We start from the raw sequence: 13,641 nt of genomic DNA, 5'->3' as shown, positions 1-13,641 counted from the left end.
AATGTACACAAGCAAATCATTTCAAAATGAAAAAAAAAAAAACAAGTAGAAAATAAAGACCAAGCTTGATACCGTCATTACTGTCAATTAATAATGAGTATTTATGTGGCTCTTCTCTTTCTAATAATAATTTTTTTCTTCTGAGGCTAATTTAAAATACTTAGAATATGTAAATCCAATATTATTTTATTGTTTTTAATGTTAATACATAGCTGCTGCATTTGTATCCCTGCTTTTTCAATCATAAATGAAAGATGAAAAGTTAATAACCGCTTTTTTTCCATTGGAAAATAGTTTGTAGCTTTTGAAAATACAAAGGTAAACTAATTTGTTTTTTTTTTTGTGTGTGGGGAAGGGCATACCTAAGTGAAATTAGGCGAGTTATATTGAAACTATTAGAAACAATACGGAGAGATAGTACAAATCTTGAGACGTTGGGGATGGGTATGATCGCAAAGCTCCCACTCTTGCATAGATGCTTGCCCTGTACTGTAAAGATATATCCGTAGATATATTGCGTTGCTTTGCGTTTATTTACCAATTTTTTTTTGTAGATTTCCGTTTCCGATCATCGCTTTGCAAAATATCTTGAGCGTGCAATTAGCTTCAATGACATGTATGCGTTTGGCTTTGAAGACAAAAAGGACATGAACCGATTCTTGGCCGAAGTTAATGGCAAAAGGAAAATGAATATTGGAGCATATCACTGCCCAGCAGGTTAGCTTTCTCAATTTTCATACCGAGGCTGTTTCCACAGTAAAAGCCTAGTAAAGACGGTATAACAGTCTAAAAATTTAATTAAGATCCTCAATTAAATGTCTAGTTATCTGTTGCAGCTTAGGTATATCTTAAATTGTGCTAAGGCCCTTTTTGTTTAAGACTAAGTTAAATACTTATCAATGAAATAATTAAATACTTTTATTTAGTCGTCGTTGAAGATTAAATTAAAGACTTACCAGAAGGGGCATTGACTATTTCATTAATCTATAACCTTTATAACGTGTTGTAATACCTTGTGCGGTGGTATTGTATTATAAGTAAGGCCTGTGGTGTTAAGCCTTACTTTTATAAATTTTTGAAATTCTTGAAGTTGCCTCTTAGGGATCTAAGCAAATAAAAAGGGGCTTTCGTCGAATTTAAAACTAATCATCAGACAAGAAGTGCTTAAAATTGGTTTCTGAGAGAGGATGAAGATGCTAATGAGAAAAAACGCCTTTCAGTTAGTTCATGCCTTTCATTATTTTGTCTGAAAAATTGAAACTGACATGGAATGCTATAACGCTACAGAGAAACTTTTGGGTACAATTTGGCCAGGAAATCCGTACGATTCATGTCAAAATATTTGTAATGCTCTTCCTACGAGTTCTGTTCTTCAAGTTACCAAATTACCATTTTTTTAAAAAGTCGGCAAAAATGGACGTTTTCCCTTCATCATGACAGTGTTCATGTGCCAACGACATTCAGCTGTCAGACAACCATCGACTTATTACAGATGATAATGGCCTATCAACTAAAAATATTTTGTCATTGGTTACCCTTTTTGTCTATATTCAACATAATATAAATCTTGTAGACTACATAGCACAAGTTTTACTACGTTGTACTATTGTACCTCAAGCTGTAGTACAATAAATTGTCAGGTTCACGCTTAACCTATTCAACCATATTGTGGGCTGTGGTTATTTTTACAACCTGTAAAATTCTCAGGCATATTGAGTCCTCCGAGATTCTTTTTCTCACTTAAATACCAGTTACTTTGCCTGTTCACAGAAAACGACCCGCAGAAAACCCGCTCGCAGAAAACCTGTTCGCAGAAAACGATGTGTGCTTGATCCTATGATAGTGTCTTCAGATTTTATACAAAAGGTTATATAAATCTACTGCTACGAAGAAAAGCTTAAAGAAGTAAGCATGTAAGTTTTTAAGGTTAAATTTTGTTTTGTTGAATTTTATATCCTTTTTGGCAAGAAACTTGAGTGCCATATTTTCGAGCAATTTCCTTTTTATTCTCCCATTGTTTTACCTTTTACAGAGGGAGGGGGTACCTTCCTTAAAAAAAACACCTCTGTGCCATAAAAGTGCCATATATGCATCTGTGTTTATGAATTAATTTTATTTGCAGACTGTTGCAGTACGGGATAATACAACTGTAATAGAAAATTTTAAGCTGAATTTGACAATTGAATCAAGGTTTTTTATTTCGTGCTGGTTTTATTTTATAGCAAAATTTTTCTAAATTCTAGACTTTTGAACAGTTAAACTAAATAAATCGCACAAATTTAGAAATTGTTTGAACGAAGACTTGCAAGAGGAGAGATTCTTTCTTACTTTTTCTGTAGCTGTTGGGGAAAGATTCGTACACCCGTCCCTTTAAATATGTCTTCTCATTCCATGATATATGACATTAACTCTAGTCTATTTCTATAGTTCTATATAATTTTTGGGTCTCCAATTGCCTTCAAATGGCTCACAGAACTTGTAGGCTATTTGCATTACTCGTATTCTATGGCTATCTACCTCAGTTCTGTCCTAGGATGGATGATAGACTATCTATCAATAAGTAAAATGAATGATTTTTATACAATTCTGAAATAGTTATGCCAGCTTTGCCTCTCACAGGAGCCATCTGTCTTGGCTTTTCTCTAATTACCATGGCACTCAAATTTTTCATCACTTCCATCAAGTTAGTTTTAATTCAAACTTCTTAACGCTATTCTATATGCCATTGAAGTATTAATCGAGGTATTAAGTGGAATGTTTTCACATTTCTCTCAGAGAACTAGAAAAACCACCATAAAGCACTGTAGCTTCTTGTTGAGCTACTATTCGAAATGATATCTATGTCGTATAATCATAGTATGTCCTACAATCATGTTCAACTTCATTTTTCAGAGGTGGTAATTTATATTATTTAACCCCATCCACCCGATCTATGCTACTAAAAAGTAGAAATTAAAAAAGTACAAAATAACTTTTTTAATTCCTTTTAATCAAACAAACCCTTTTAAACTTTAATAAAATAAACACTAAAATAAACTCTTATTTTTACACATTTTTAATCAGTTTGACAACCTTAGGTAGTTCAGACTTGGTATACGAGTTCTTCTTTTATTATAAAAATGTTAAAGTAACTTTAATTTTTCTTTGAAGACTTCTACTAAGCACAGAGATATTTGAGAAAACCTGAATTATGGCGGACTTTGAGTGATGCTAAAGTACGCCCAAGATTATCCTAAGGATCCCCCCTTCCCCTGGTGAAATTGAAACATGGTAAACTTAAAAAATTCATTCCTGCTGCCCCCCACCTCTTCTAAGGGTCGGTCGTGGGTGCTAACTACATAAGCAGTGCCTATTGAATTTTAGCACAAAAAAGGAACAGTTGCGCGATTAGCAGTGCTCTGCGGGATGAAACTGCTGGTAGTTTCACAATAGTTGAAATAGCAATATGTTTCAATCAATAGTATTATCAAACAGTTCGTGGTAACGAACTGTAGTAAGGAGCGACCCGGCTCAATAGTAACCGAAACTCTAAAAATAGAATTTTGATACCAATAGTTACATCAAAAGAATCGCATTTTTTGCGATTCTTTTGCAACTCCATGGGAGGATCTTTCTATGGAGGAATTTATCACGGGGGATGAGAATTTCTATGAAGGGGCCGCAAGATTTTCTACCATTATTAAAAAAACAACAAAAAACAATGAGAAAATAAATAATTTTTTTTCAACTGGAAGTAATGAGGGGCATTAAAACTTAAAACGAACATAAGATATTACGTATATAAGGGGATTTGTCTCCTCCACAATTCCTTGCTCTTAACGCTAAAGTATTTTTAGTAATTTGAACTATTTATTCAACGGCCTTTGGGATTCATGGGTCATTCTTAAAGATTTGGGACACAATTCAAGCTTTAGTGGAAAGAGCGAGGTATTGACGAGGGGGGTGAACCCCCTCATATACGTAATAAAAATACACAGATATAGAAGTTTGTTACGTAAGTTAATTCGTAAGGTACGTATGTTTATTACACACAAAAACTTTTGTAAAAAAAAATCTAATTGGGTTTTTAAGTAACCAAAATTTGGAGGGCAACTAGGCCCCCTCCCCCACTTTTTTTTATCGAAATTGTCCGATTAAAACTTTGAAAAAGCTATTTAGCAAAAAAATAATATGCAAATGTTGTTTTAATTATTCATATGCGGTGAGCCAAAATCAAAACATCCATCAATGAAAAAACGTTCAGAAATTAAATAAAAAAAACAAGTTTTTTTAACTGCAAGTAAGGAGCGACATTAAAACGTTTTTGTATTGTTTTAAAAAGTAGAGCAGTAACAAAGCGTCCTACTTTAGCGTAAATAGCGGGGTGTTGAGGAGGGGACAACTCTTTAATATACGGAATAATTTCTGTTCGTTTTAAGTTTTAATGTCGCTCTTTACTTGCAGTTAAAAAAAACTTGTTTTTTTTTTATTTAATTACCGTACATGAAGTCATATTTTTCTTTCTTTAATTATATTGAATAATATTGCAGACAATAATTAATACATCGAATGTGCATTGTAAATTTATACATCGAATATGCATATTGTAAATGTTACAAACAAACAAGTAGGCTCTATTGGTTTAAGTTTACCACTATTTAGTCTATCTGCTGTTTTTTGTCTGCTATATCTTAGAACCGGATCTACGTCTTATTGCATACATAAGTCATCTTGGTCAAGATAAATAAAAAAGCTATATGTTAAACAATATAAATATTAGAGGAGAGAGGAAATATGTTTTCTTTTGTTTTTCTTACACACAATTTTCTTTGCATCCAAGATACGGCATAATTAGTTTTCAATTTCTTAACTTTATTGGTGACCCAGAATTGATGATAAAAAGTATATCCTCTGGCATAGAACAAAAGGATAAAAAATTTAAAATTAAAAAAAGATTAAGGAAATAATAAATTAAAAAAAAAGAACCAATTGTTCTTTTATTAATTCTCACTCGCAAGAATTAAATTGTTTTTACTTGTTTTTTCTGTAAAACTTTTGAATTTTCTTTCGTACGAAGATCCATTAGATGTTTTATAGGCTATTTTTAAATAGCCTATAAATAGCTTTTTAAATAGCGTTGTTAAGGAAGAATACGAGTGCCTGTGGTCCACGACTTTACTTATTTGACTTAAGTCCCGTCCGTCCTTAAAGGTCGGCTTGGGGCCTCTCTCTTTGTAATGGCGTCGATATGCCTTCTGTATGTGTCACAGTCTTCTGCTAGGCAAAGAAGATGGGAATGTGGTCCTGTGGTCTATGAAGCAGGGAATATTCGTTTTGTAGACTGCTTTATTTTTTTTTTAATCTTTGTGATAATTTTTATTATTCACTTTTTAGGATTAGCCGTACAAGAAGATCCAGAATACCGTGCTCCGGTTAGCATTGACGTCTTAAGGGGATATGGATTTGAAGAGTACCTTAGTGATGCAGTTAGGCTAAACAACTCTCAGTTTAGATACATCTGCAAAATGTCCAGAATTCATAAGATTCCTGTTGGCTCTGAATCTGTAAGTATAAGTTGTTCCAGACTAGAATGTCGCTAACATGGACATAACTGTTCGAGACTATTATTAACTGAAATATTTAAAGAATTTATTGAGAATCAAAGGTGTATTGATACTAGTTGGGGTCTTTGTACTCAGGTTTTTTATAAAAATAATTAATTTATTGCAGAATTAGCTAATATTTTGTAACTGTCTCTAATTTAGACACTGCCATTAGTGACTATTACTAAGTAGACTGTTTGAATAATGGTAGTGAACAATATGTTATTGCAAGAAAAGCGAATGTTTACTATCTCACTAACGTAGAAATCGCCATTAGTGACTTACTAAGTAGACTGTTTGAAGAATGGTAGTGAACAATTTATTTTGATTCGAGGGTTTTTGTTTTCAATCAATATTTTAAAAAGCTTTATGAAAACGTAGAGTTAGATTTTAATATTTTCAGTGAAGGATATAAAGGACATTGGAACTCTGTGGAAGCGGTATAGTGCTTTGAACTGATTGGCGTGGAGGAGTCTGTGCAGCTGTTTTGACGTCAAACGGCTTGATGCTATAGTAAATTGATAGTAGCCACAGTAAATTGAATAAATGTTACTCGGATTACTACCTTACCACCCCAACCACCCAGACCTCCTTTACCACCCCAATCACCCAGACCTCCCTACCACCTCCTATCTCCTCACAAATAAATACAACTAGATCTATGTTGCATGGGCAACGTGAGGTGTTGCGGCAGCCTTTGTTCGGCTTTACCGAGTGAAGTGTTGTGAGAGCAACACTTTGGTTTTGCTTCCTTGCTTGGATTAAACGCTGAAGTAGTTAATCTGTAAGGATCTTAAAATAAATATTAGGTACGCCAATTCGGAAAAGTTGCAAACCCCCCCATTGCAACTAGCAAAAGTTGCAAACCCCTCATCGCTGAAGATTATTGTAGCTTCACAGCCAATTATTACTTACAAGTTCCCTACATGTCTTACCACTGGAACCAAATTGGTCTTACCATCAAATACACCGAAAACAAATAATAGGTACATCAAAAAGCAAAAGTTGCGAACCCCTCATTGCTGAAGATGATATGGACTAACAACCGATGGTTGCTTAAAACTCCCCCATATGTCTCACAATTGGTATCGGCCTATTTTTGGTTTCAGTGTATATCTTACTACTGAAGTTGTCAACCCCTTTAAACTTTTAAACTGGTATATCTTATGAAGGAATTTTTCTACCAAAAAATGGCCGACATATACTTTGATCAGCTCATCAAGAGCTATCGACCGCCGTCGAAAAAAAATCTATCTGTCTTAGTTCAAAAGTTGACTTTTTTGCCGTAGGCCAAGTTTCTAACATCATTACTTAGAAAGGAGCGAAGGATAAACTTTAACGATGTTCTTTAACGATGAGAGAACTTTTAAACTTTAAGAGGCACATCTGATACCATTTCTCACCGCAATCCCAAGTGCGAAAAACAGAATGATAAACTCAGCTGAAATCACGAACAGAAATGGGTAGAAACAATAGATCTTTTGCCCCAGGACAGATTTCCACGAAACTTTCCAAAATGCAGAGTCATGTTTAACAATCCGACCTAAGGTCCACACTTTCCGTAAAAACCGCAGAGGTTTGACCCTTACCACTTTCTAGGAATAAGCTGAAATAGTGGTGCTAGGAAAAAAAAAAAAAAAAAGTGCTGCACTCACAACACAAATATTCAACCATTCTTTATTAAATAACCTTTTAACTTTCTCTTAAACTCTCGAAGATGATCAGCCGCTCTGATGCTCTCCGGGAGAGAATTCCAGACTACAGTTCCAAGAAACTGCAATTAAAATCTCGATCTTGTGCTACTCTTCAGTTCAATCACCAATTTGTCACTATTCCTCGTATCATATTCATGAATATCACTGTTATGATCTGGGACTAAATTCTGCACGCACTGAAAAACGAAAACTGCTGCTTGATGATCCCGCAGTTGGTCCACATTAAACAAATGTAAAGACTTAAAACAAGCAATTGTGTCATCCACATCTTTGACATAATTACCTACAATCCTCACGGCATTGTTCTGAAGAATCTGGACTCTTTTGAAATTACTGTAAAAATAGCTGCTCCAAATCAGACAGCCATATGAAATATATGGGTAAACAATTGACTCATAAATCATTAATAGAATCCGCTTTGGCAAGAAATGCTTCAAGCTACGAAGCATTCCAACTCTTCGGGCAATTTTTGAAAAAATAAATGATATAAAAATGATATAAAAAATGAATGGTTTGGATCAATGAAAAATCCTAAATATCGCAATATATGAACTTGTTGAATAGGCTTTAGGGATAAAACAACTAGATCTCTAGCATCAAATGGCTTGCCTACTCTTACTGACATGCCTACTCTTAACTTATATTATTTCTCTAAGTTATTAAGTTACTAATATAATATTTAAACTCCAAGTTTTATAAACTAATACAATATAAATAAGTAAACTAAGTAATATATGTATTTTTGATTGAAAAAAGAATATATGAAGTATTTTGCACAAAAACACAATCTTGAAAATATTTGGAAAACCAAGTAGAATAAGAGAAAATGGATAATGTTCATAAATACAACTTTCTTAGTTTGAGAGATTGTAATGTAATCTACTTTATGTTACAACTCTTGCAACGCATTTGGAATTACCCCAGCCGACCGAACTAATATCTTGGAGGTTTTGGGTTGGAAGGCTACTGGTGACCTATGGTAAATTTGTACTATTCTGAACGATGTCTCATCTGTCATTAGAATGCGGAAAAAGATAAAAAATATATTGGTGGCAAATAGAGGATTGTGAAACACAAATCATTCGAAGTTCAATAATGTCAAATGCTCAGATCAATCTAAAGTCAAAGAGCGATCTAAAATACTTAACGACAAAACTCACCAAACGGGAAATAATTGACATTGATCTTTTGAAAATGGTGGGAGTGGGGTAGGGTAAAAGCAAATGTGCAATTTGCTGAAAGCACAAATGTTTATAAGCGAAAGAAGGAAGAACAATAGTAATAACTGGCCAATTTATACTCTTAAGAAGAGTTTGCTGTAGATCAATAGCATACATGACCGTTTGTGTATGTCTGTCTACCCGACAGGTGTGTACATGTCAGTGTTTCTGTTTCTGTGGAAAATTTCAAGTAAAAAAGTTTTCTGATGTCAAGAAAATCATATTGAACTCGCCTTCTACCCGTTCCTTGTCCTCAGAGCTTTTGATCTATACGATAAATGCTAGGATATTTATGTCGCAACTGTATTTTCATGTTTTGTTTTAAAATAGCTCTTGTAAACATTGAAATTTAAATTGAAAAGTATACATTCTGAATAGAGAGGAAAACTAATATTAAAACATGCCCCTACTTTTCAGATTAAGATGCTAAGTTACGACTAAATTTAAAAAGTAAAGAATACGGTATACGGGATACGGGAATACCTTTTCTAGATTTTTGTGAGTACACATTTAGAGCTGGGTTGACTCTGGCTGAGCTTACAGAGTCACGCCACCGAGTTCCGTTCAAACCAAATAACTGGTGACGTCAGGATTCAAACCCCTGTCTTCGTAGGCAAAGTGTTTTCGGTATTTCTTAGTCAATTAGTTAGCACACATTTTTCACCTCTGGAACTACTTAGCCTTTACCTAACCATGTAGAGTCAAAGTTTAAATATTATAAACTCCCAATTTAATCCATCAGTCAATATAGTAATGCAATTTGATTTCGAAATAATACTTGTAATTCCTAACCATTTAAGTTGTGAATGTAATTTACTTACCACTAATATAATTAGTTAGCAACATGAAACACAAATGCTCGTGTTGGCTTGTATTAGGTAAACTGTAAGTAGGTATATTATTGTTATTATTATTCATTTTTAACCCACATTATACAAAGGTATAATGCGTGGAGTAACAAAGAAAAAGATCTAAAAATACAATGCAAATCAAAACAGAAATCACATGGAAATTAGATACAGAGTAACACATAAAAAATAAAAGACACTAAAACAAAAGAGAAAAAACATAAAGGGAGGGGAAAAGAGAAGAAAAAAAACTCACAAATTGGAGAATCTAATAACGTAGTAAGGTAGAGAAAAATGGACGCAAGCTGTCTTTATTGTTATTATTATTCAATTGTTAGCTCACTCTTTATACTAAGAAACAGGGAGTAACAAAAGAGGGAAAAACAAAAAATAAACAAACAAAGAAAAGGAAAAATAACTTACGACTGAAAAAAACTGATAAGGTGGTGGTGTGGAGAAATACGGATACAAGCAGTATTTGAAAGCTTTCTGTGTGGTACTTCTAATTTTACTATAATATCAGGAACAAGAAATTTATTAATAAGGACCCGATTTTTCTAGAACCTTTTATTGGTTACACAAGCACTAAATATATTTTAGATATAATAATGTGTTCAAGGAATCACGTAATATGGATCACGGATACTTGTTTCGGTTGGATTTAAGTAAACTGCAAGCAGATATACTGAACTGTGTATTCTTCACTTGGAAATCTTTTGTTTGTTACACAAGCATTTATATCATTATCATTATCATTATTACATATATTTTAGATATAAATATATATAATGCGGTTGATGAATCATGTGTACTTGAATGTACTTGATATGAATCACGGGTACTTGTGTTTGTTTATATTAGGTAAACCGGAAGTAGGTATATTGTCTATTACTCAATTAAAGAAAAATTGTTGTTTTGTTTGTTATACAAGCATTATATATATATTTTATACCTATATAAATAATGCAGTTAATAACTGTTATTTCAGGTTTCAAATTACTTGGAACAGTTCAGATCAAGGTTTGGTGATAAAATTGCCCATTTTTACGCTGGTTCGGTTGGCTACATGGTCAAGAAGTCCAGATTTTCTGGTGACTTCATTACATCTTCTTGGAACGTTAGTGAAGCGCGAATTTTGGACACAGGTTTAGACCAACACAAACTGATTGCAGTGGAAACTGAAGTTAGCAGATACCAAGGGAAAATTGCAGAATTTGATTCCTTGGTTCAAGCTGAAAATAAGAAGACAAGGGTAAATTTTGAATGATAGTGTCTCTTAAAGTACTTAGGGCAGTTAACATGAAATCTGATTTTTTTTTTTTTTTTTTTGTGTGTTTAAGAGACATTATACCAGAAATTTTGGGAGGATATTTTTTCAAATTTCATGGGAGGATTTTTTTTAGTTAGAATAAGAAATAAGACATTTTCAATGTGAATTCCAAAAAAAGTGTTTTTCGAAGTCTCGGTTTACTTTCCTAGCTAGTTTTGTTTTAGCATGATTTACAATATGAGAGAAAAACATTTTTATTTAAAACTACTGAATTTTTATGTAAAATTACAAAGTTCACTGGAAATTTTGAAGCCTGTTTCACGATTCCATACCCAGGGAAAATTACGAGTTCGCATCTCGTCTTTCTTTGGAGCTACAGTACGCTGATCCCCCCCCCCCCCAAAAAAAAAAAACAGGCGTGAAAGCAGTACTGCTGCTCATTATTTTATCTTTTTTTAGTCTAGAAAGCTAAATGTCAATCACGTGCTTTGATAGTAAGAATTCAACAAAAGTAAAAAAACTGGGCTTCGTCAGATTGACTTCTAAAAGACTCAGGTCTCTAGCTTAAAAACAACTAAGCTTTAAGAATTTCCCCAAAAGAATTATTGAATCAACTCCCTCAAATTGACTCATAAATAAATTATTTAGCACTCAATGACAAGTGAAGTTTAGCTCTCAAATGCTAAAATTCAATCACATACTCAAAAAAAGAAAAACTAATAAAAATTTGAAGCTCTGCAAAGTAAAACTGAATGTCTGTTTTGTTCCATTCAAAGGATGAAAAGCAAATATGTGTTCAACTAATGTTTTGATTTAAGTTTTATTACTAACTTCTTAGACCACACTGCATCTCATCTTATACTTAATTTGAAATGAAAATATAAAAGCAGGTAAAATTAAAGATAGTGATCTTCAAATTCTTTTTTTTCTTATGCAGAGGTTCACCACGCTTTCTAGTGTATTTAGGAAAAGGCGTAATTTACGCCCTTTCATTGTGGGCATGACGATCTTGACTATTATATCAAAACGATTATATTATATCAGTACTTTTTAATAACCAGCTTGCATAACTTTGGTCTTCGTATATTTTGCTGATTCAGGAATGTTTTTTCTTAGTACTGGATGATCATGCAATGTTGATTTGTCAATAGAAGATGTGGTTTTCCCCTGTTTAACTTCTTATTTTCCAAAAACTGCATTTTTATTAATGCGTTTTTTCTTTATAATTATTTTCCGTGTTCTCTGTTGAACTTCAAACATAAGTTTTTGTGTAACTTTGAACTTGCCATGAAGCACAAATTTGCAGCCAGTAGAAACAGACAGAAAATTCATCATTTCTTGTTTTTCTTCTTGTTAAAGAGTTAAACTCAAGTGGTAGCTCTTTAGTTACTGTTTGGTGTAGAGATAATCTAGCTGCAAAACAGAAAAGAAAGGTATTGTTGTACTAGTTTTGTATATTTTTTATATATATAATATATTTTTGTATATTTTATATATTTTTTATATATTTTTATAGATATAGTTTTGTATAGTTTTTGTATAGTTTTGTATTAGTTTTGTATAGTTATACTATGTATAGGTATAGTTTTATAGTTATGTACTAGTTTTCTTGTAAAAGGTTCAAACTTTTTAGGATTGCGTATCTAAAATTTCAAAGTTTAAATATAGAGGCTAAAAGTGGGTGCCTAAAAGTCTTTGAAATATATATTCGAGCATTTAATTAAAAGAAATTATGTCAAAGTGTCAAACTTACAGTGTGTAGTGGAAATAGTTTATCTTAGTAAATAATGTTTGAAATTTATGTTGGTTAATCTATGAGCAATTAAAACTGGAAATTTGCCCCAATTGTAAAAAACGAACAATTTTGTAAAAACAAACTTGGCAATTAAAGATTCCAAAAAAGAATAAACTGCCCCCTCTATTGATACACCAACGAATATGCATTTGAATGAAGTGTAACCTTATATGATTGTCAAATACTAAGAAAAAACAGCCAAAAACAGCTTCAATAGAACAAGCTAGTTTGTGGTTAATAAGGGCAAAAATTATAAAAGGGTAATATGTAACAGCAATACAGAAGAATAGTTCCGTTAAAAAAAATTATACAGGATCGTGAAGTTAGAAAAAGCTATAGCCCTAGCCGTTTTATTTTTTTTGTTGGACCCCTTATGTAGAGTATGCTTCACATGAATTTACAAATTGAATACACCTTAAATTCAAAATACAATATAAGTCAAATAAAAATGGATTAAACGTTGGTTAAAATTAAAGGAAAATCAAATTTTAGGAAGCTGTAATAAAGCTGGAGGAGCAGAGAAGTAAACTGGTGAGTTTAACAAAGAAACAAAACGAGCATAAGTATTTCGAAATTTCTATACAGAAAAATCAGAAGAAGATCCAAGAAAAAGAAGGTGCTATAAAAAATTTAGATGATGTTAAGAAAGAAATGCAGATGAAGTGCAAGGTAATAATTTGAAAATTGCATGCTGACCAAAGGTATAACTATAAGATAGGGCCAACGGGTTTTACGTGGAGGATGGGTGTAAAGGGTTTAACCATTTATACGAGAGAAAAATAATCATTTTGTTTTACTGAGTGTTTAAGGAAACTAGATATTTGTGGAAATATAAACATTTGAGTTACCTCGTGTAAACGGAATTCCAGCGCCATATGTGTGGCAGAGACTGGAGGGTCTAGGTTCAAATTCTTGTCACACTACCTTCCCTTCAAGAAATTGAAATTGTTTTAATTATTTAAAAGGCTAGATATACGATAAGTGTTGATCATCGAGCCCTCCAGATAAGATGTTTTACACCGTTCCTCCTATATCGGAATATTGGGTACACCTGTCAGTTTTATTATGATTCTCCTTGAAGATCTGAGAGTGCTTATTATCTCGTGGTCGAGACTGTCACAGTCATTGTTTATTTTGATAGTCATTGTCGAAAAAGGTAAAAGCAAATACAGGGTTCAGTGTTAGCTAAATGCAAGAGTTGATCTATTCTT

General features: G+C 32.8%; 1 protein-coding gene across 1 annotated transcript in view; it reads left to right on the top strand.

The window, feature by feature from the left end:
• The window catches only part of LOC136027001 (structural maintenance of chromosomes protein 5-like), a 116,528-nt gene that overhangs the window by 68,390 nt on the left and 34,497 nt on the right, over positions 1 to 13,641 (top strand). The window contains exons 11-14 of the mRNA XM_065703883.1: positions 555 to 717; positions 5,374 to 5,543; positions 10,354 to 10,617; positions 12,923 to 13,099. Of these exons, the coding sequence (XP_065559955.1) occupies positions 555 to 717; positions 5,374 to 5,543; positions 10,354 to 10,617; positions 12,923 to 13,099 (774 nt within the window). The remainder of the gene's footprint in view (positions 1 to 554; positions 718 to 5,373; positions 5,544 to 10,353; positions 10,618 to 12,922; positions 13,100 to 13,641) is intronic.

This window comes from Artemia franciscana, chromosome 5, assembly GCF_032884065.1.
Source record: "Artemia franciscana chromosome 5, ASM3288406v1, whole genome shotgun sequence".
Classification (NCBI taxonomy): domain Eukaryota; kingdom Metazoa; phylum Arthropoda; class Branchiopoda; order Anostraca; family Artemiidae; genus Artemia; species Artemia franciscana.
Note: the sequence above shows the minus strand (reverse complement) of the source record. Positions and strands in the feature narration are given on the sequence as shown.